Below are 21,211 nucleotides of genomic sequence, written 5' to 3' on the forward strand. Positions count from 1 at the left end.
TTTTTAACCTCTTTATTAATGACCTTGTGGATGGGATTGAGAGTAAAGTGTCAGTTTTTGCTGACGATACCCAATTATGTAGGATATTAAAATCTGATCTTGACATTACGATATTGCAGAACGATCTGGATAAGATGACTGAATGGGCAAATGACGCGCCCCTGGGCCTGAGTCGTGCAGCGTTGCGCACGCGGGAGCCTACCCGGAGCCGGATCTGATAGGAGTAGTAGTCTCGTGGCGGTGACCCGGTCCGTGCCCAGGGAGTCAAGCTGAGTGGCGGAGTTTAGCAGAAGATGGTACGGTGTTCGACTACGCCACCCGTTGAATGCGGCTATGAGGCCGCCGCTGCAGGGCAGACCGCTGAGGCCGGTGGTACGATTGTGCAGCGTAGATGGTATAACCCCCAACGGGAGGGGTATGGCCTCAGGGCAGCCGACGTGTTTGAAGGGGGTAGCAGAATAGCATGCAGGTAGCAGGAACCACTCAGAGACGGTGCGGTGTAGTTCAGGGTCTTTACTGATGACAAAGGTAGACCCTCCCGGAGTACTGGCTAGCGATCGGGGCCTGGTCAGTCCGTGAGCAGATGGGATCTCCCCTAGCCAGGCGGAGTTGTAGGCCTCCGCAACTAACTGTACTCTTCTGGCTACCTTGCTAGAGGCGGGTAAAAGTAGCCCACGTCCCTGAGTGTACCGTGTGGTGCTCACCCGTATGGCCGGTGACTCGGGGCCTTCTGGTAGCTTCCGCTCCACGACGGCGGTGCTGGTCCCTTGCGTGTGACCGTGCCTTCGGGTTTCTTGGCCAGAGGACCTGAAATCCCCTGCCGGTCGGTTTCTGCTGCTGGGTAAGGATTAGTCCCCACAGCCTCGGACTCCGGGTCCGGTGAGAACTCTTCAATCAGGGCGAGCTCTACAGCTTCCAGCCCCTGACTTCTTTTAGCACTGCTCCCACTGAGCTCCTGATCTTTCTTTCCTATAGCTGCTCCTCTCCAGACCAGACTATGTCCCTGTCTGGGACTCTTCTTCTTCTCTTTCTCTCCTCTCTAACCCTGCCTCAGCCCCAGTTTTATATAGGGGAAGTTCTTCCCCTCCCAGGACTGGGCAGGAGGTGTGGCATGCATAGGATTCCTGGCCAGGAGACCTCCCACCTGCTCTCAGACGTAATATTGCTATCACTGTGGAAACCAGACCCCTGGGGTGCCACATTCCCCCCTAGTGAAATTTAGTACTCCGGGACTAAACATACTTTTGTAAACATAACAAGTTATAAACAGAAACCGTATAATAAAGAAAAACACATTAGGATGGTCACGGCGTGTCCGCAACCGGGTGCAGTTTTTGAAGAAAACAAGGGTGTCCATTCCACCAAAGAACAGGGAGCCGTAACCAGGTAGGGGTCTGTCCTGCCCCGAGTCTTTAACAGTCTTTAGTCCGTTCCTGGGTTACGCTCCAAACATATGTACAAAGGATTCCGGATAATCCATAAACGACACCTATAAAATAACTAGAAATACACAATTATTCACAAGCAACAATAAACAAGTAAATACAAATAAAACAGTTTGAGCACTTTAAATCCTCCAACGTACGGGCAACTGGCCTCTAGTGACCCTAGTAGACCTACGGAGCTGACTGACTGGTCCTGAGTTACAGGGTGTAGGGGCTGTCAAAGGTAAATTGGGCAGCTGTCTACGAGATCTTTGGCTCACTAGGGGCACGGCAGGCTCACTATAAGCAGAGGGTTGATCCTCCTGGTCTGCTTGTGTGGGGTCTTCTACCTCCTGGACCGGCTGCTCTTCCAGCTCTACCTGTTTCTCCGTAGGTACTTGAGATGCTGGTTGGAGGAAGGTGAGGACGGGTACCACAACAGCGCCATTGACTTGAGTCCAAGACCGAGGGAAGTCTTCGAGCACAGTACTGACCATATCTTCCCTTTCCTCTGCGGGTCGAGGGTCTTCCTGTTCTTCTTCAGGGTTCCGTAGCTGTTCGGGACACTTCTTCAGGTGATCTCGGGATACAATGGCTGTGGTTTCTCCTCCATCCTTACTGATTGTGCAGACTTTCGGGTTCTCATGGCTTGAGGGCAGTACGGTGTACGGGTCCTTCTCCCACTGGTCGTCCAACTTGTGGAGCCGTCTCTTCCTCTTCAAGACCTGCTCTCCAGGTACCAGGGGAACAGCGGGAGCATACTGGTTGTAAGTCTTCTCCTGTCTTTCTCTAGCTTGACAGAGACTTCGCTCCACGCTCTCCTGTACTTTCCGGTACTGCTGCTGCCTCTCTGTGTCCCAGTCTGCTTCTGGTGAAGTGTCCTCGGGTGTCAGGACTCCCATATCCAGGTCAACAGGCAGCTTACCAGGTCTTGCTCTCATTAGGTAAGCTGGGGTACAGTTGGTAGAACCTACAGGGATGTGGTTGTATAGGTCCACCAGATCAGGCAGTTTCTCAGGCCACAGACTGCGTTCTTCCAGGGGCAATGTTTTCAAAAGGTCTATCACCACCTGGTTCATTTTCTCACAGAGTCCATTGGTTTGTGGATGATAGGGTGTTGTTCTTATCTTCCGGCAGCCATACAGAGTGCAGAACTCCTGGAAGACCTCCGCTTCAAAGGCAGGTCCCTGGTCCGTCAGCACCTGCTCTGGGTATCCGTGTGGACGGCAGAAGTGCTGCTGGAAGGCTCTAGCTGCTGTTTGAGCCGTTAAGTCCTTGACGGGGACGACAACCAAGAACCGGGAGTAGTGATCCACGATGGTTAACGCATAGACGTAGCCACTTCTGCTGGGGGTCAGTTTTACATGATCCAAGGCTACCAGTTCCAACGGCTGCTTGGTGACGATGGACTGCAGGGGAGTCTTCTGGCTAGCACGGTCCCTCCTTCTTAGGTTGCATGGGCCACAGTCTCTGCACCACCTCTCGATGGTTCCTCTCATGCCTACCCAATGGAACCGCCCGCGCAGCAGGAACTCCAGCTTCTTCCATCCGAAGTGCCCAGCTCCGTTGTGGTATGCCTCCAGTACCATAGCCGCGTCTCTTCTTGGCACCACTACTTGCCAGATCAGTTCATGCGTCCGGGAGTTAACCATTCTGCGGCACAACTTCCCCTTGTAAAGGAACAGTCGACTCTTCTCAACCCACAGTTGCTTGGCCTCCTCCGGAGCGTCTGGGTCAAGGCGGGCATCTGGCTGAGTCAGCATCTCCTTCACCAGTTGGACGGCGGGGTCACTGTCTTGCGTTTCCGCCCAGTTGTAATGAGGTAAGGGGTTGAACGTAGCAGATTGCTTACCCCTTACACGGTGGGAATACTGGATAGTCCCATGACGGTGGAACGCGGGGAGTTCAACTTCTTCCAGTTCCTCTGGATCTTCCCCTACGTCCGGTAGGTTTGGCATTCTGGACAAGGCATCCGCGTTGGTATTGGAGCGTCCTGCCCGGTATTTGATCATAAATTCATAGTTGGACAGACGGGCCATCCATCTCTGCTCCAGGGCACCGAGTCTTGCTGTGTCCAGATGTGTCAACGGGTTGTTATCCGTGTACACGGTGAACCGGGAAGAGGCGAGGTAGTGCCTAAAGCGTTCGGTGACTGCCCACACCACTGCCAGGAACTCTAGCTTGAATGAGCTGTAATTCTCAGGGTTTCTTTTGGTGGGTCGCAGTTTTCGGCTGGCATAAGCAATTACCCGTTCTTTCCCTTGCTGGATCTGGGACAGTACGGCTCCTAGCCCGATGTTACTTGCGTCGGTGTAGAGGATAAAGGGCTGGCTGTAATCAGGGTACGCCAGGATTTCATCCCCCTTGAGGGCCATCTTCAGCTGGCGGAAGGACTCTTCTTCCAGCTTCTCCCATCTGAAGGGTGGCTTCAGGTTCTTGGCCTTCCTGGACTGGCCTATCAGGAGGTCCTGCATAGGAGCTGCCTTTTTGGTGAAACCGGGGATGAATCTTCGGTAGTAGCCTACCAACCCGAGGAACTGCCGCACTTCCTTTACGCTGGAGGGGCTTGGCCATTCCTTAATTGCGGTGATCTTATCAGGGTCGGGAGCCACTCCGTCAGCACTCACCACGTGTCCCAGGTACTGCACCTTTGGTTTCAGGAGGTGACACTTGGAGGGTTTCACCTTTAGGCCGTAGTTTGCCAGGGCTTCGAACACTTCTGCCAGGTGTTTCAGGTGGTCCTCGTAGGTCTTGGAGTAGACGATGACATCGTCCAGGTATAACAGGACCGTCTCGAAGTTTCGGTGTCCCAGACAGCATTCCATCAATCGTTGGAAGGTTCCTGGTGCGTTGCAGAGTCCGAACGGCATGCAGGTAAAGTCGCTAAGTCCCATCGGGGTGGTGAATGCGGTCTTCTCCCGGTCCGCCTCTGCTACAGGAACCTGCCAGTACCCGCTAGTGAGATCCAAAGTGGAGAAGAAGTTAGCAGATTTTAAAGCAGCCAAAGACTCCTCTATCCTTGGTAAGGGGTACGCATCTTTGTGTGTGATACGGTTGATTTTCCGGTAATCTACACACATTCTCATGGTGTTGTCCTTCTTTTTAACCAAGACTAGTGGAGCTGCCCAGGGGCTACAGCTATCCCTGATTACTCCAGCCTCCTTCATGTCTCTAAGCATCCCCTTGGCGTGTTGGTAGTGTGCAGGGGGTACGGGTCGGTATCTCTCCTTTATGGGAGGATGGTCTCCCGTGGGGATGTGGTGTTCTACCCCCTTTACTCGCCCGAAGTCTAACGGGTGTTTACTAAACACTCTCTCGTACTCTTGAACCACCCGATAGACTCCCTGCTTCTGGTGTGAGGGAGTGGAGTCAGTTCCCAAATGTAGTTGCTGACACCAGTCCTCCATTGGTTTCTTAGAGCCGTTACCTTCCTCTAGGTGAGATGGAGGCAAGGGTTCCACTGACTGTACAGAATTTTGGTCGATGGTATACAATTTGGCTAGCGTGGCATACCGGGGCAGGTATACTTCCCTCTTCCCGATATTTATTATGCGAACGGGCACCCTCCCATGGCGTACATCAACCACCCCCCGTGCCGTCAAAATGGTGGGCCTACTGTCTGAGTAGACTGGTTCTACCATTGCCTGGTAATCTCTACCTCTCAGACCAATAGCTGCCCGGCACCAAATCATCATTTCACTTTTCGGGGGCATGGCAATAGGGAAAGGGTCACACATTCTCACGCTACCAATCTCACCACCGGAGAGTTCCACCTGTTGCCGTCGCATCAGTGCCCGGATCTCTTTTTGGAGCACTCGCTGCTGGCCGGAGCTGGCGTTCTTGGCAACCTGCTGTAAAATGAGAATCACCTCTGCAAGACAATTTTCAATCACATTAGTTCCTAGAGTTATCTTTGGGTGACTCTCGCGCTTGTCAATGTCCACAATGATCAGTCCCTGTGCTGCCAGTTCGACTTTACCGATTTTAATGGTCACCTCTTTAAATCCGATCTGTGGCACGGGCTGACCATTGCTGGCGATGATACTCAAGTCGTCGCCAGGGTAGCGGGTTATATCCGAGTCATTCCAGTACTGCTTGAAGAGCACGTACGGGATGGTAGTGACCTGTGACCCGGTGTCAAGTAGGGCACTCATAGGAATGCCATCCAGTACCACAGGCAAGACTGGACGTCCTCCCACGTATTTGTCACGCCAGTTCGATGGGCCTGGTGATCTTATTCCTGGGGGTTGGCCCTCTACCCCAGGTTGTGCCAGTTTAAAGGACAGTACCTTGCCATATGTCCGGGTTGATTGCAGCGGCGGCAGATGGGTTGTCCGTCCTCGTTGTATCGGTCGCTGGGTCTTCCTCTGGCCGGTGGGGTCCTCCTTGGTCGACGCCACGGGATGTCCTCCGGTCCGGATGCCAGCTGGATCTTCCCTGGAGCAGAAACCTGTAAAGACTGCACAGTTCGGGTTAGCGCAGCAACGCTTTTAGCTAGCTCTTGGACCTGATGGTGCAGGTCTGGAGCCGGGTCATTGTTCAAAGCCTGCGCGTCAGCTCCCACAGGCCTTGCCGACAAGGGCGCCGCCTCCTGGTGGTAAGCGGTAGTAGGGCGCCTGTGGGTCACCACGCCACCCGGTGCCGGTTCTCGGAGCACCCGGATGGCTCTGTCCTTGAACTGTGCAAAGTCCAGATGAGGATCCTGTAAGGCCATTGCCCGCAACTGGGTTCGGTGGGCATTGCAATATAGTCCCTCTATAAATTGTTCGGTCAACAGCCTGTCCTCGTTTCCCACGCCGTCAGGGTCGGTCTGCTTAATGGCTCTCAGGGCCTCTTGTAGGTTTAGTGCATAGTCCCTTACATTCTCATGTGCTCGCTGTTTGCACCCGTAGAATCTAAGCTTAATCTCGGCTGAGGTGCGGGTATCAAAGGTGTCCTTCAGCCGGGTTAATATCCCTGCGACAGTCCTCCTCCCAGGTGGCCAGGACTTTACCTCCCTTTGGGCTGCCCCGGTTAGTTGGGCCACCAGGATGCTCACTTTTTGCTCTTCTGTGAGGGGGTACACCTGGAGGAGGCTATCCAGCTTTTCTCTAAAGTCATTCAGGGTATGTGACTCCCCTGAGTACTGGGGTAGCCAGGCTGCCCCCGGGATATAGGGCATGGTGAAAGGCATGACCGCAGCAGCTGCGGCGCTGGCGGTGGCTGTGGCAGTGAAGCTCTCCTCCGTATCCGACATCCTCCTCCCCCCTAGTGGACCGTGGCCTACCTTGCGATGATCCTCTTCCGTAGGCCGCGGCTCCGCAGTGGATCGTCAGGGTTGAGGACCTTCCGTCGCGCTCCTGTGACGTCGGCGTCTGCTGGGCTCCTTCCAGGACCTTACGCAACGTCCTGACGTGAGGCGGGGCTTCAGTTCTCGCGCGCTTTCAGAGTCCACGCCCCTCTTCTTCCCGCGCGGCGTCTTCAAGATGGCGTCCGACGGCGGGAAAACTCCACGGATGGCGGGAAGAAGGCAGAAGATGGCGCCGGATGGCGGGAATCTTCACCACAGGTAAGTTTAACAGTCTTCTTTCAGGCACGCAGTACCCGGTGGTTGCGGGCACGGAATCCTGCCGACTACGCCAAAGTTGACGCGCCCCTGGGCCTGAGTCGCGCAGCGTTGCGCACGCGGGAGCCTACCCGGAGCCGGATCTGATAGGGGTAGTAGTCTCGTGGCGGTGACCCGGTCCATGCCCAGGGAGTCAAGCTGAGTGGCGGAGTTTAGCAGAAGATGGTACGGTGTTCGACTACGCCACCCGTTGAATGCGGCTATGAGGCCGCCGCTGCAGGGCAGACCGCTGAGGCCGGTGGTACGATTGTGCAGCGTAGATGGTATAACCCCCAACGGGAGGGGTATGGCCTCAGGGCAGCCGACGTGTTTGAAGGGGGTAGCAGAATAGCATGCAGGTAGCAGGAACCACTCAGAGACGGTGCGGTGTAGTTCAGGGTCTTTACTGATGACAAAGGTAGACCCTCCCGGAGTACTGGCTAGCGATCGGGGCCTGGTCAGTCCGTGAGCAGATGGGATCTCCCCTAGCCAGGCGGAGTTGTAGGCCTCCCCAACTAACTGTACTCTTCTGGCTACCTTGCTAGAGGCGGGTAAAAGTAGCCCACGTCCCTGAGTGTACCGTGTGGTGCTCACCCGTATGGCCGGTGACTCGGGGCCTTCTGGTAGCTTCCGCTCCACGACGGCGGTGCTGGTCCCTTGCGTGTGACCGTGCCTTCGGGTTTCTTGGCCAGAGGACCTGAAATCCCCTGCCGGTCGGTTTCTGCTGCTGGGTAAGGATTAGTCCCCACAGCCTCGGACTCCGGGTCCGGTGAGAACTCTTCAATCAGGGCGAGCTCTACAGCTTCCAGCCCCTGACTTCTTTTAGCACTGCTCCCACTGAGCTCCTGATCTTTCTTTCCTATAGCTGCTCCTCTCCAGACCAGACTATGTCTCTGTCTGGGACTCTTCTTCTTCTCTTTCTCTCCTCTCTAACCCTGCCTCAGCCCCAGTTTTATATAGGGGAAGTTCTTCCCCTCCCAGGACTGGGCAGGAGGTGTGGCATGCATAGGATTCCTGGCCAGGAGACCTCCCACCTGCTCTCAGACGTAATATTGCTATCACTGTGGAAACCAGACCCCTGGGGTGCCACACAAACACTTGGCAGATGAGGTTTAATGTAGATAAATGTAGAGTAATGCACTTAGGACGGAGTAATCCTATTGCTGCATACACATTAAATGGGAGTATACTCAGGACTACAGAACAGGAGAAGGACTTGGGTATTCTGGTTACAAGTAAGCTGAGCAGCAGTACTCAATGTCAAGCAGCAGCCGCAAAAGCAAATAAGATTTTAGGATGTATAAAAACAGAAATAAAATCCTGCGATTTCCAATGTACTGTTACCCCTTTATAAATCACTGGTGAGGCCACATCAGGAATATGGGATCCAGTTTTGGGCTCCACATTTTAAAAAGGATATTAAGAAGTTAGAGTCAGTTCAAAGGCGGCAACTAGATTATTACAAGGGATGGAGGCCTCTCATATGATGAGAGGTTGGAAAAGTTCAGTCTGTTTAGCTAATAAAAACAACGCCTCAGAGGGGATCTCATTTACATGTACAAATATGTGTGGTCAGTACAAAGGACTAGCACATGACTTATTCCTTCCAAAGACCATACTAAGGACCAGGGGGCACTCATTACGGGTGGAAGAAAGGCAATTCCAGCAGCTAAACAGGAAAGGGTTCTTTATAGTCAGAGCAGTCGGACTGTGGAATGCCGACCACAAGAGGTAGTGATGGCCGACACTATAACAGCTTTCAAAAAAGGGCTGGACGATTTCCTCGATACGCATAACATTGTGGGTTACAGTTAAATTAGACAAAATGTAAAAGTGGGGGAGGAAGGTTGAACTAGATGGACCTAGATCTTTATTCAACCTGCGTTACTATGTTACTATATCTTTGAAAGAGCTACATGCACATATAAATAGTTTGGGAGGTAAAATCCTGATGACAGATTCCCTTTAAGGGGTTATTCTCATCAATAAGAAAGACAAAAATCAACTATGCTAGGCAAACATGTACCAGTAGTAAGAAAAATGTGAATGAACACATTGGATAAAAACCAGTACAGGGAGAGGATAAGTTAGTTAAATGACAGGAAACTTTTTTTTTCCTATGAGGAACAAAGAAATCCACTCACGTATCGCCAAAATTCAGCTTACTGTTTATTACAATTTGTCACCATACCTAAGATAGTAACACTTTTCTTTTGTTTACAGCGGGTTACGTCGGAGACCGACCACTGCTGCTGTCTAGCTTGTAAGCAGTGCGGTGAATTGCGCTCCAGTGATCACAACGATGCTTATAAGCTCAGCAGAAAAGAGCTTGTAAGTACTGCACATGTTCTGCTGTCTCGCAGCGATGGTTGATTTCCAAGAAAACAAACTGTAAACCAAAGAAAATTTTTAATGGTGTTGTTCCCTTTCAATTAAATTTCTTCCCTGGCTGGAGTTTACTATAACAAAAGCAAACCACACTGTATTCACCTTCCCAGGGTCCACCGGTAAGTCTCCAACACTATTCCTGATGTAGGGCATAGGCAGTGGTGCTGATGTCATCTTGACAGCACTGCAGCCAATCAGTGAGCTCCAGTGGCTGTGGCGGGGGGGTTCACGTGTAGACATGATGTCAGTGTAGCACCCTGAGGATTCGGCTGCTACAGGGGTATTACACCTCAAGCCAGAGGTGTGGTATTCCACTCCCGGGTAAGGATGGAGTGTGGAACTGAGCTCAGTAGGCTGCATGCACTACATACATCCCATTTCCGGGGGACAGAACTACGGTACTCCCACCAAGTAAATGTGCAGGTACGACAGCGTCTGTCCCTGGCTGGAGTGGGAGGGGGGTGGAACATCCCAGTAGTGTAGGGGCAGATAGGGGGAGTACTCTGGGTAAAGCTAGGAGCTCATTGGGTGCTAGTCACCTGGGCTCACACATAGAGGGAGTATATATGGTGGGCACCATCTTAGGACAGGGTCTTTTTAGCAGAGGAGCTCAGCCAGGAGGGCTGACAGGGAGCTGTGGCTCCGGCTGGGCCCAGCTCCAGGGCCAAGCCTGCATTGAAGAGAGAGAGGAGAAAGAAAGGCCCAGAGAAGCAGAGTCAGAAGGAACCCTAAGAACCCAGAATCAGACCAAAAAGGGTGAAGGGTTGGCGGACACGGGTACCGGAACCCGAACTGGTGGAGGCCACTTATCCTCAGCCAGGAACCGGAGGTCGTGGTCAAGATTTGCCACGACCCTCACCAAATCCACCAGAAAGGCACACCAAGCATAGGGTCAGGGAACCCAGAGGAGGTTTGACCACTAAGAGACCCGAGGGAGCCGGCCAAAGGTGGATCCCTGGTGGGAACGGCCAGAGACAGAGAGGGAGAAAGAGAGCTCAGGACCACGCTCCAGAACTGCCTGGGGGTTAGCCGAGTCCAGGACCTGGTGGACGCAGCACGGCTCGGGTGGTCACTCAAGGCCAGAGTGACTGAGAGAACAACCGTGAGTAAAAACCCTGAAACTGCACCTCAAGTCTCTGACTCTCCTTTCTACAACATAACTACACCCATCATCCACACCTGCTGCCCTGAGGCCATACCCCTCCCGTTGGGGGTTATACCATCACTGCTGCACATATACCACCGGCCTCAGCGGACTGCTCTGCAGCGGCGGCTTCAAAGCCGCACTCAACGGGTGGCGTAGTCGATTAAATTAACATCTACTGCCATAGACTGCCACTTAGTTTGACACCCTGGGCACGGACCGGGTCACCGCCACAAGGACTACTACCCCTACCCAGATCCGGCTCCGGGTATCCCCTGAACATGGCCCAGGGGGCGCGTCAACTTTGGCGTAGTTGGCAGGATAACGTGCCCGCAACCACCGGGTACTGCGTGCCTGAAGAAAAGTTTATCTGTACCGTAAAAAGAAGTCTCCCACCAATTCCGGAGGGTCCCCGCCATCGGACGCCATCACGGGTCGTTTCCCGCCGGTTGCCCGCCATCTGCAGCTTTTTCCCGCCATCTGAGAAGATTTCCCGCCCTGGCAGAGCGGACGCCATTATGGGCGTGCCATAGGGTGGTAAGAGACGACCTCCCATCGTGGGCCAGGACCAAGAATGGCGCCAAAAACGAAGACCGTCCCCACCAGCAGAGGCTGCGATGCTAGCGATGTCCATCAGCGTGGGGGGTCTGCCCCTGGAACTGACAATCACCAAGTTGCCCCAGGACCGCCCTGAGTGTGGGCGGATACAGAACAAAAGAGCGAAGATGGGTGCAGCCTGGAGGAGTCTGGAGGAGCCGTACCCGGAGATGGAGGGAGAGGCAGGCAGCACCGACCCTGTGGTCAGGAGCCTGATGCAAGCAACCACCCCACAAGACCTGGTGGAGATCCTGGCACAGCTCCCCCGAGACCGGGAGCGTGCACAGACCGCGCTGGAGGGCCTCGCATGGAGGATGGCCCAGGTGCAGCGAGAAACGCTGACGGAATGGAGCAGGGAGATGGCCCAGCAGGCTGGAACCCGCCAGGGGAGCACACCACCCGCAACGAGGAGCACGCCTGCCCCTGAAGAGGATGCAGAAGGGACGGAGGCCGGAGACGACGCCGCAGAGGGAGCTGAAGAGACGGAGGCAAGTAAAGGGGACGTCACTACCCCAAGCCCAGCCACCGTAAGCCTACCCCCGCTCCCCGTCGCAGAGCCCGAAATCCCACCGATCGTGCCCGTTGCCGCACCGCTACCGCTCCAGACTAGGCCCCAAGCAGGAGCCGCGACCACGCCCCTTGTGACGTCACGCGCCTCAACCCTGAGCGCGGCCAAGCAGGAGACGCCACCGGCCTGGTCGCAGGGCCGAGTGCCCCCGGGCGCCGCAGTACCAACAGCGCCCTCTACTGAGCCACCGGCCTGGTCGCAAAGTCAAGTACCCCCGGGCGCCGCCGTCTTCACGGTGCCCTTTACCTTCAGGGTACCCCAAGCCTGGTCGCAAGGCCTAGTGATCCCGGGTGCCGCTGCCATCACCGCGCCCTCAACCTCCACAGTGCCGCACCTGGGTGAAGACTTGTTAACCCAGCATATTTGCCCGGATGGGCAGCCCTTTGAGTGGTCACCGGAGTACTACCATCCCCGACTCCGGAAAGAAAGACCCCTGGATGAGCCCCTGATCCCGGCTCCGGCGCCCGCCAAGATCACCCCACTCTCGCTGGAGGAAGCATCAGGAGGACGCCGCTACTAAAGTACGGTAAATGGAACTGTAAAATAGTTACCCGTTAGGGTACAGGAACTGTTACCATTATAGTCCCCGTTGGGACCAGCAAATTAAACTGTTACCCGTATGTCCCTTAATCCCACTGGCCGAGGACTGAGAGCGGTCATTCTTCCCTAATCCCACTGGCCGAGGACTGAGAGCGGCCACCTCCCCTTGTATATAGTTGCGCTTTCTAAGGCGCCCCCTACTGGTTTCATAAGGAACTGTGTTTTTTCCAGAAGAGACTGTTGCACTTTACCCGGTCACAAGTTGCACCGTGGCCGGAGGAACAAGAATGTTTATAATGAAAAGTTTTATATGAAGAGTATTATGCTGCTGATATATATATAGTGTTTTATATGTTTATGATGTTTTAAAAAAAAAAAAAATTGTATGTTATTGGATATTTTATTCTTTTACAGCCCGAGGACGTGCTGTGGTTTACCAGGGGGGAATGTAGCACCCTGAGGATTCGGCTGCTACAGGGGTATTACACCTCAAGCCAGAGGTGTGGTATTCCACTCCCGGGTAAGGATGGAGTGTGGAACTGAGCTCAGTAGGCTGCATGCACTACATACATCCCATTTCCGGGGGACAGAACTACGGTACTCCCACCAAGTAAATGTGCAGGTACGACAGCGTCTGTCCCTGGCTGGAGTGGGAGGGGGGTGGAACATCCCAGTAGTGTAGGGGCAGATAGGGGGAGTACTCTGGGTAAAGCTAGGAGCTCATTGGGTGCTAGTCACCTGGGCTCACACATAGAGGGAGTATATATGGTGGGCACCATCTTAGGACAGGGTCTTTTTAGCAGAGGAGCTCAGCCAGGAGGGCTGACAGGGAGCTGTGGCTCCGGCTGGGCCCAGCTCCAGGGCCAAGCCTGCATTGAAGAGAGAGAGGAGGAAGAAAGGCCCAGAGAAGCAGAGTCAGAAGGAACCCTAAGAACCCAGAATCAGACCAAAAAGGGTGAAGGGTTGGCGGACACGGGTACCGGAACCCGAACTGGTGGAGGCCACTTATCCTCAGCCAGGAACCGGAGGTCGTGGTCAAGATTTGCCACGACCCTCACCAAATCCACCAGAAAGGCACACCAAGCATAGGGTCAGGGAACCCAGAGGAGGTTTGACCACTAAGAGACCCGAGGGAGCCGGCCAAAGGTGGATCCCTGGTGGGAACGGCCAGAGACAGAGAGGGAGAAAGGGAGCTCAGGACCACGCTCCAGAACTGCCTGGGGGTTAGCCGAGTCCAGGACCTGGTGGACGCAGCACGGCTCGGGTGGTCACTCAAGGCCAGAGTGACTGAGAGAACAACCGTGAGTAAAAACCCTGAAACTGCACCTCAAGTCTCTGACTCTCCTTTCTACAACATAACTACACCCATCATCCACACCTGCTGCCCTGAGGCCATACCCCTCCCGTTGGGGGTTATACCATCACTGCTGCACATATACCACCGGCCTCAGCGGACTGCTCTGCAGCGGTGGCTTCAAAGCCGCACTCAACGGGTGGCGTAGTCGATCAAATTAACATCTACTGCCATAGACTGCCACTTAGTTTGACACCCTGGGCACGGACCGGGTCACCGCCACAAGGACTACTACCCCTACCCAGATCCGGCTCCGGGTATCCCCTGAACATGGCCCAGGGGGCGCGTCATCAGCACCACAGCCAAAGCCAGACAAAGCGCTGGAGACTCGCCAGTAGACCCAGAGAAGGTGAGCTCAGTGCGGTTTGTTTATTTTCATAGCAAACTCCAGCCAGGGATGAGATGTAATTCAAAAGGAAGAACCTCATCAATATCTCAAGAATGGCTGAAAATTTTAATTTTTTTGTCCAGGACTATTTTATTTTTTTTCCTCTTCTGGGCTGCACTGTTGACCGGTCGTGACTGTCGACGTCATGCTGATTGACAGCCGTCTCCCCACAGTTAGTCAGCGGGGAGCTGGCTGACAATCAGAATGACGTCGGCAGTGACGCACAGTCAACAGAGCAAAGAGGAAGAGAAGCTGCTGCTCTGTTGACGTGACAGATCACCGGCAGGAGCGGTCTATGATCGCTCTGTGCCAGCAGACATTGGCACCGGGCACAACAGGCAGGTAGTTAGCAACTACTTGCCTATTAGTTCTTAGGCTTGTAGTATAACCCCTTTAATAAGTAGTAGATTGCAAAATTGCTGGTATTTACAAGCACTAACTGACAATATTCAGTTATGAATATGGGGAAAAACCCTTTTAAGTGACAGATACATTTATTAAAGCTCATTATTTCAGGTTATGACATTTATCTCGGTGTAGTCTGTAAGGCACCACAAAAAAAGCATAAGCCCACCTACCTAAACTACACTGTGTGCAGAATTATTAGGCAAGTTGTATTTTAGAGGACTATTTTTATTATTGATCAACAACTATGTTCTCAATCAACCCAAAAGACTCATAAATATCCAAGCTTAATACTTTTGGAAGTTGGAGTGGTGTTTTTTTTTAGATTTGGCTATCTTAGGAGAATATCTGTTTGTGCAGGTAACTATTACTGTGCAGAATTATTAGGCAACTTAATAAAAACCAAATATAATCCCATCTCACTTGTTTATTTTCACTAGGTAAACAAATATCAGTGCACAAAATTTAGAAATAAACATTTCTGACATGCAAAAACAAAAGCCAAAAAAATTAGTGATGAATATAGCCACCTATCTTTATGATGACACTCAACAGCCTTCCATCCATAGATTCTGTCAGTTGCTTGATCTGTTTTCGATCACCATTGCGTGCAGCAGCCACCACAGCCTCCCAGACACTGTTCCCAGAGGTGTACTGTTTTCCCTCCCTGTAGATCTCACATTTTATGATGGACCACAGGTTCTCTATGGGGTTCAGATCAGGTGAACAAGGGGGCCATGTCATTATTTTTTCTTCTTTTAGACCTTTACTGGCCAGCCACGCTGTGGAGTAGTTGGATGCATGTGATGGAGCATTATCCTGCATGAAAATCATGGTTTTCTTGACCGATACCGACTTCTTCCTGTACCACTGCTTGAAGAAGTTGTCTTCCAGAAACTGGCAGTAGGTCTGGGAGTTGAGCTTCACTCCATCCTCAACCCGAAAAGGTCCCACAAGTTCATCTTTGATGATACCAGCCCATACCAGTACCCCACCTCCACCTTGCTGGCGTCTGAGTCGGAGTGGATCTCTCTGCCCTTTACTGATCCAGCCTCTGGCCATTCCATCTGGCCCATCAAGAGTCACTCTCATTTCATCAGTCCATAAAACCTTTCAAAAATCAGTCTTAAGATATTTCTTGGCCCATTCTTGACGTTTTATCTTATGTTTCTTGTTCATAGGTGATCGTTTTTCAGCCTTCCTTACCTTGGCCATGTCCCTGAGTATCGCACACCTTCTGCTTTTCGATACTCCAGTAGCGTTGCAGCTCTGAAATATGGCAAAACTGGTGGTGAATGGCATCTTGGCAGCTTCACACTTGATTTTCCTCAATTCAGGGGCAGTTATTTTACGCCTTTTTTGGCCAACACGCTTCTTGCAAACCTGTTGGCTATTTCCCATGAAACGATTGATTGTTCTGTGATCATGCTTCAACAGTTTGGAAATTTCAAGGCTGCTGCATCCCTCTGCAAGACAGCTCACAATTTTGGACTTTTCAGAGCCCGTCAAACCTCTCTTCTGACCCGTTTTGCCAAAGGAAAGGAAGTTGCCTAATAATTAAGCACACCTTATCTGGGTTTTGATGTCATTAGTCAACACCCCTCCTCATTACAGAGATTCACATCACCAGATTTACTTAATTGGTAGTTGGCTCTCAAGCCTATGCAGCTTGGAGTAGGACAACATGTATAAAAAGTATCATGTGATCAAAATACGCATTTGCCTAATAATTCTGCACACAGTGTATACTCATCTCACCAAAATCCCCCCATCTTAAAGCACCTTATATCCTAATAAATGCTCCGTTATGATCTGGTCATCCAACTCTGATCTCTGCCTCGCAACTTCAAAGGTATATTATATTTCCGTTTTTCTTATTTATTTTATGTGCGCCATTTTCAGACTTTATACAGTAACTCCTGGATAAGAGACCAGTTACTTACCTACAAGACCGCCGCCGAGTCTGCGCGGAGTGAATATGCGGCCCTGCTGGTGAAGAATACCGCTTTACAAGGGGAGGTGAGCTCCATTTATTAATTATTGAAATAAAGGCTCTGTTAGACTGTTGGGACCTCCACCGATCACCAGAATGGGGAAATGTGTCCACAAGACTTCCGCCAGGATGGGCAGAATGGTGGTATTTATGTTACATCATCCTGGTAACGCAAAGATTTGGTTGCCCATCCCACTCCCTATGGTGGGGCATCGTAAAGGAAAAAAAAATAATTCTCAAATTGCCGTACTTTGTTCACCTCCTTCCAAAAAAACCCCAAAACGCAATGCAAGGTGATCAAAACGTCATGAGTACCCCAAAATTGTACCATTAAAAGATACAGCTCAGCAGGGGAAAAACAAGCACCTACACAGCACCATCAATGGAAAAATATAAAAGATATAAGTCTTGGAAATTGGTGACACAAACCAATTTTTTTTCTTTATTTTACAAACTTCCGAATTTTTTTTAGGCTATTAAAATAATACTAAAAAAATATATACAAGTTTTTTTATTGCAATAACAATACTTTTGTGAAGAATCATGTTGTCAGGTCATTTTTGCTGCACAATTAATGCAATAAAAAGGTCCCCCCCCAAAGAAAAAACAAATATAGAATTTTTTACTTCATGTGAATTTTTTTCCAAGTTTTTTAGCTCATTATATAGTAAAGTGAATGGTCTTATGCAAAACTAGAACTCGTTCCCTGAAAAAAAAATTATGAAAGTTATGACTCTTGGAATGGGGGGGGGGTGCCAGTCAAAAACAAAAATTGGCTGCATATTTAAGGGATAAATAAAATTTGGTGAAATCACGCTCTAAAGGTCAATTGTTATGGGCTCAGCTTGTGAGGTATAACTCGTAGGTCAGTTTGTGCAACATGGACCAAAGGCGATGGCACAGCAGGCAGGACTTGCTGGACGGCTCGTGGTTCAGCAAGGTCCAGTACAGCAGGATGTGCAGACGAGCAGAAAATGGCAATGGCTAGAGAGCCAAACGTGTGGATATAGAAAAGTACTGTAAATGTTTAGTCAAGTCTAGGACTTGCAGCAAACAAACAGTGTTAGAATTTTATGCTATCAGCAGACAGCTGGTCAATAGCAGTAAATTTGGCAATAAGCAAACAAATAGTTAAAGGCAGGCAGTAGTGATGAACAGGAAAACTGGATACTTACTTGCAGAACAGTTTAGACATTGTTCCAGCAGCATAATAGTGTGAACAGTATTAGTATTAGCGGAGAAGAGTACTTTATGTTTACAGCAAACAAATGGTTAACTGCAGGTCTGATCTAGGAAGAAAACACAGATAGATGATAAACAAGCAGGAGTTCGTTGAAGATATAACTAGCCAGGTGAGAAAAATGGATAATAAGACAAACGAAGCACTCTTAGTAACTAAATGCAAAGCTTACTGAACATTCTGATAGTGCATAGCTATATGAACCACCTTTAAAATGCTTTGTGTGATGATGTAAAAGGAGATTGCTGGGTTATTTTAGAAACCCGGCATGGACTACAGCGAAGGTAGCAGAGCCCGGCACTTGAGCCAGGAAAGGTGTGGCCCACCTTCTGTGGCCCAATGCAAAATGTTTGACAGGGCTCCCAACTATCATGTGTCTTTTATAGTAATGGTCTTCTAATATGGGCCACAGCTAACTGTTGGGCTCCCCTAGCCTCCAGGGCCCGGGTGCATCTGTAACCCCTGCACCTGCTATGGCAGAGTATACAGGAGATGAACAAGGATGGCACCCAGAGTGTGAGATCGTGTGAACTGCTGCTTGTAATAAGGTGCAATTTCCAGCTATAAGAAAAATGTTCCTGACCTTTTCTTAGTTACTAAGTAGTGATATTTCTACCATGTCAAGTGAATTCACTGCCAGCCGTACATCCCTCACAAAACCTGTCGCTCCTCATGTAATATTCCCTGAAACAAAAATCCACTGGAAAAAAATTCTATCTTTTATCCATTCGGTTGTTTATTTCTAGTTTTCATTGTTATTTACACTGAAAATCTGATTAGTTTTATTCTTAGAACATCCATGATATGTTTCCAAAGACTCGCTGCACCTGTCACCTTGTAATGCATCATATTTGGAGGTGCCGGTGGAATATTGTTTCCAATATGGAGTTCCAACTAATTTCTTCACATTTCTTTGTACTGGTGGGAGCTCCATTTCTCTTATAGAACGTCATTATTGTGGTGATCTTCAGCCACCACTAGGGGGAGCTCATATGCTGACTACAAACAAAACCGTATATAGATGTAAAGTGTAGCGCCATCTGCTGACTTAAGAAGATGTAATTGTCATTTCTTATAAATGGCAAGTGATATGTGAGGGAAACCGTTACAGATTTTAATATGTTTGGCCTGGTGAGGTGAATCATAAAAGTCCTCGGTCCGGAAGAGTAGTTGGAATGCAGCATGGACAGAAGACATGGGTGCAGCAGGGCGATCCGGCTGGAACTGCAGAGGCTGTTGAAACTGGATAACCATTGTAGAAATAGAGCAGTAGTGACAAAGCAAAGCAGAGTATGTGCAAAGTCAAACCGTGGTGATGTAGCAGAGTCCAGTGATGTAGCAGTGTTGAGAATGTCAGAAGGTACTCTCAGGCAATGAAGCAGAGCCCAGCGGCATGCAGCACGTCATTTATGATGTGCTGCCCCAGCTCTATGCATATGATGTACAACCCATCGCATCGTGGGGCTGTGATTCAAAGTGACATTTAAATAGTTAAACAGCAGCGATCGGAGCAAGCTCCAGTTGCTGCTACTATAAGCATCTGACGTGATTTATATGTACATCACCCATCTGGAAGGGTTAAAGGTTCAGGTACATTTTTTATTCTTAAATGCATGTATTTTTTTGTCAAAATTAATTTTGGCAATTGGGTATCATTAAAAATTTGCACCGCGTGCCTTCTGTATCCTCTGTGTCTGTAAGCCAACACTGGTTAGCTTCGACCACATCAAACTTAATCAAAACTTTGATGTGGTCTGCGGTCATAAAATCAGCTTAAAGGAGCTCAGAAAAGGACTGATAAGTAAAACTCTCCCACCTGAACAAGCTCACTGACAGATTCACAGTTTACTCATTCTGCAGCCAGCAATGTGCAAAAATTCTTTAAAAGCCAAGCAAACCCAATTGCAAAAATAATGTCCCATTATTTAAAAATTCACAATCAGAAAATCTGGAGAAACGTCTTATATTTGCCCTGTTACTGTTACTTGATTGTTTTTGGATACAGGTATACAATCTGTATTCTTGTGGCATAAGTTATTAGTTGTCAGAAAGGAGTATTAAATATTCAGCAATCATTCTGCAGGTGCAGGTGGAGTGTCCCTAATCTGCTGAAAGTGTTCTGTACTCGGTCTAGGCAAAAAAAAATGCTTTGGAAAATTTTTGTAGCTGTTGGCAAGCTATATACAATAGCGAATGGAAAGTGTAATAATGATGATCAATGATCATTTTTTTATTATTACATATTTGCTTCATAAGGAGAACTATTTAGGCTTAAATCTTGTTTCTTTTTAATAAAATCACGTATAATCGTTATGGTTTGGCTGCAGCGAACAAAAAAATTGTAGGGTTGCGGAAATATTCCATATACATAAATAATACACGTTACTTAGAAAAAACTGACACCAGTTTTAAAGGCAAGCGATTATCAGAAAATGACCTATTGCTTAAATAAGGTTTTCATGTTACTTGTATTTTTTAAAAAATTTTGGCAGTTTTTTTTTCAATATTATTATTAAAAAACAAAATTAATAATCTTGCAATTTTCATACTGGAGACTGGGACTTTTATAGATTTGTACTTTCAGTCTTTTCAGGAAGAGTTTTCAGCAGTCTCATTATCATCCCAGGCAGTAATAAAATTACTGATAACTCCTCTATATACAGCAGAATAGACAATGTCACAGCTCCCCTGCTCCCCATCCCTTCTTAATGACCTTTGCACACTCTCGTTACATGCTTCAATACAAAAGCTAGGGTTAGGGTCTAATGTGCATGTATTATTTCCTGAAACAACAATATGTTAGTCTAAAAAAAAGTGGCCAGTGTGAAATTGTTACATATTTAGTTTTTTTTCATGTAATACATAATGTTATATGGGGAAAAAAATTTGGCAAAAATAAAAAAGTAATAATTTAACATAAAAACCTGATTTAAACAATAGATCATTTATTCACCATACACAATAATAGGCCCCACATAGTCCTCCATACAGAATAATGGCCCCACATAGTCCTCCATACAGAGTAATGGCCCCACATAGTCCTCCATACAGAATAATGAGCCCCACATAGTCCTCTATACAGAATAATGGACCCCACACAGTCCTCCATACAGAATAATGGGCCCCACACAGTCCTCCATACAGAATAATGGGCCCTACATAGTCCTCCATACAGAATAATGGGCCTCACATAGTTCTCCATACAGAATAATGGGCCCCCACATAGTCCTCCATACAGTATAATGGGTCCCACATAGTCCTCCATACAGTATAATGGGCCCCACATAGTCCTCCATACAGAATAATGGCCCCACATATTCCTCCATAGAGTATAATGAGCCCTACATAGTCCTCCATACAGAATAATGGGCCCCACATAATCCTCCATACAGAATAATGGGCCACACATAGTCCTCCATACAGAATAATGGCCCCACATAGTCCTCCATACAGAATAATGGGCCCCAAATAGTCCTCCATACAGAATAATGGCCCCACATAGTCCTCCATACAGAATAATGGGCCTCACATAGTCCTCCATATAGAATAATGGCCCCACATAGTCCTCCATACAGAATAATGGGCC

General features: G+C 49.4%; 1 protein-coding gene across 3 annotated transcripts in view; it reads left to right on the forward strand.

Annotated features, from left to right (window-relative positions):
- Nucleotides 1-21,211, forward strand: part of LOC141153665 (coiled-coil domain-containing protein 170-like) — a 69,745-nt gene that overhangs the window by 11,590 nt on the left and 36,944 nt on the right. For 2 of the 3 annotated variants that reach the window (XM_073638679.1, XM_073638681.1), the window contains exons 4-5: nucleotides 9,232-9,339; nucleotides 16,295-16,411. In XM_073638679.1, coding sequence (XP_073494780.1) covers nucleotides 9,232-9,339; nucleotides 16,295-16,411 — 225 coding nt within the window. The remainder of the gene's footprint in view (nucleotides 1-9,231; nucleotides 9,340-16,294; nucleotides 16,412-21,211) is intronic. The other variant, XM_073638680.1, reaches the window with a different exon arrangement.

This window comes from Phyllobates terribilis, unplaced genomic scaffold (genome assembly GCF_046119375.1).
Source record: "Phyllobates terribilis strain yellow unplaced genomic scaffold, ASM4611937v1 Scaffold_7__3_contigs__length_470593459, whole genome shotgun sequence".
Classification (NCBI taxonomy): domain Eukaryota; kingdom Metazoa; phylum Chordata; class Amphibia; order Anura; family Dendrobatidae; genus Phyllobates; species Phyllobates terribilis.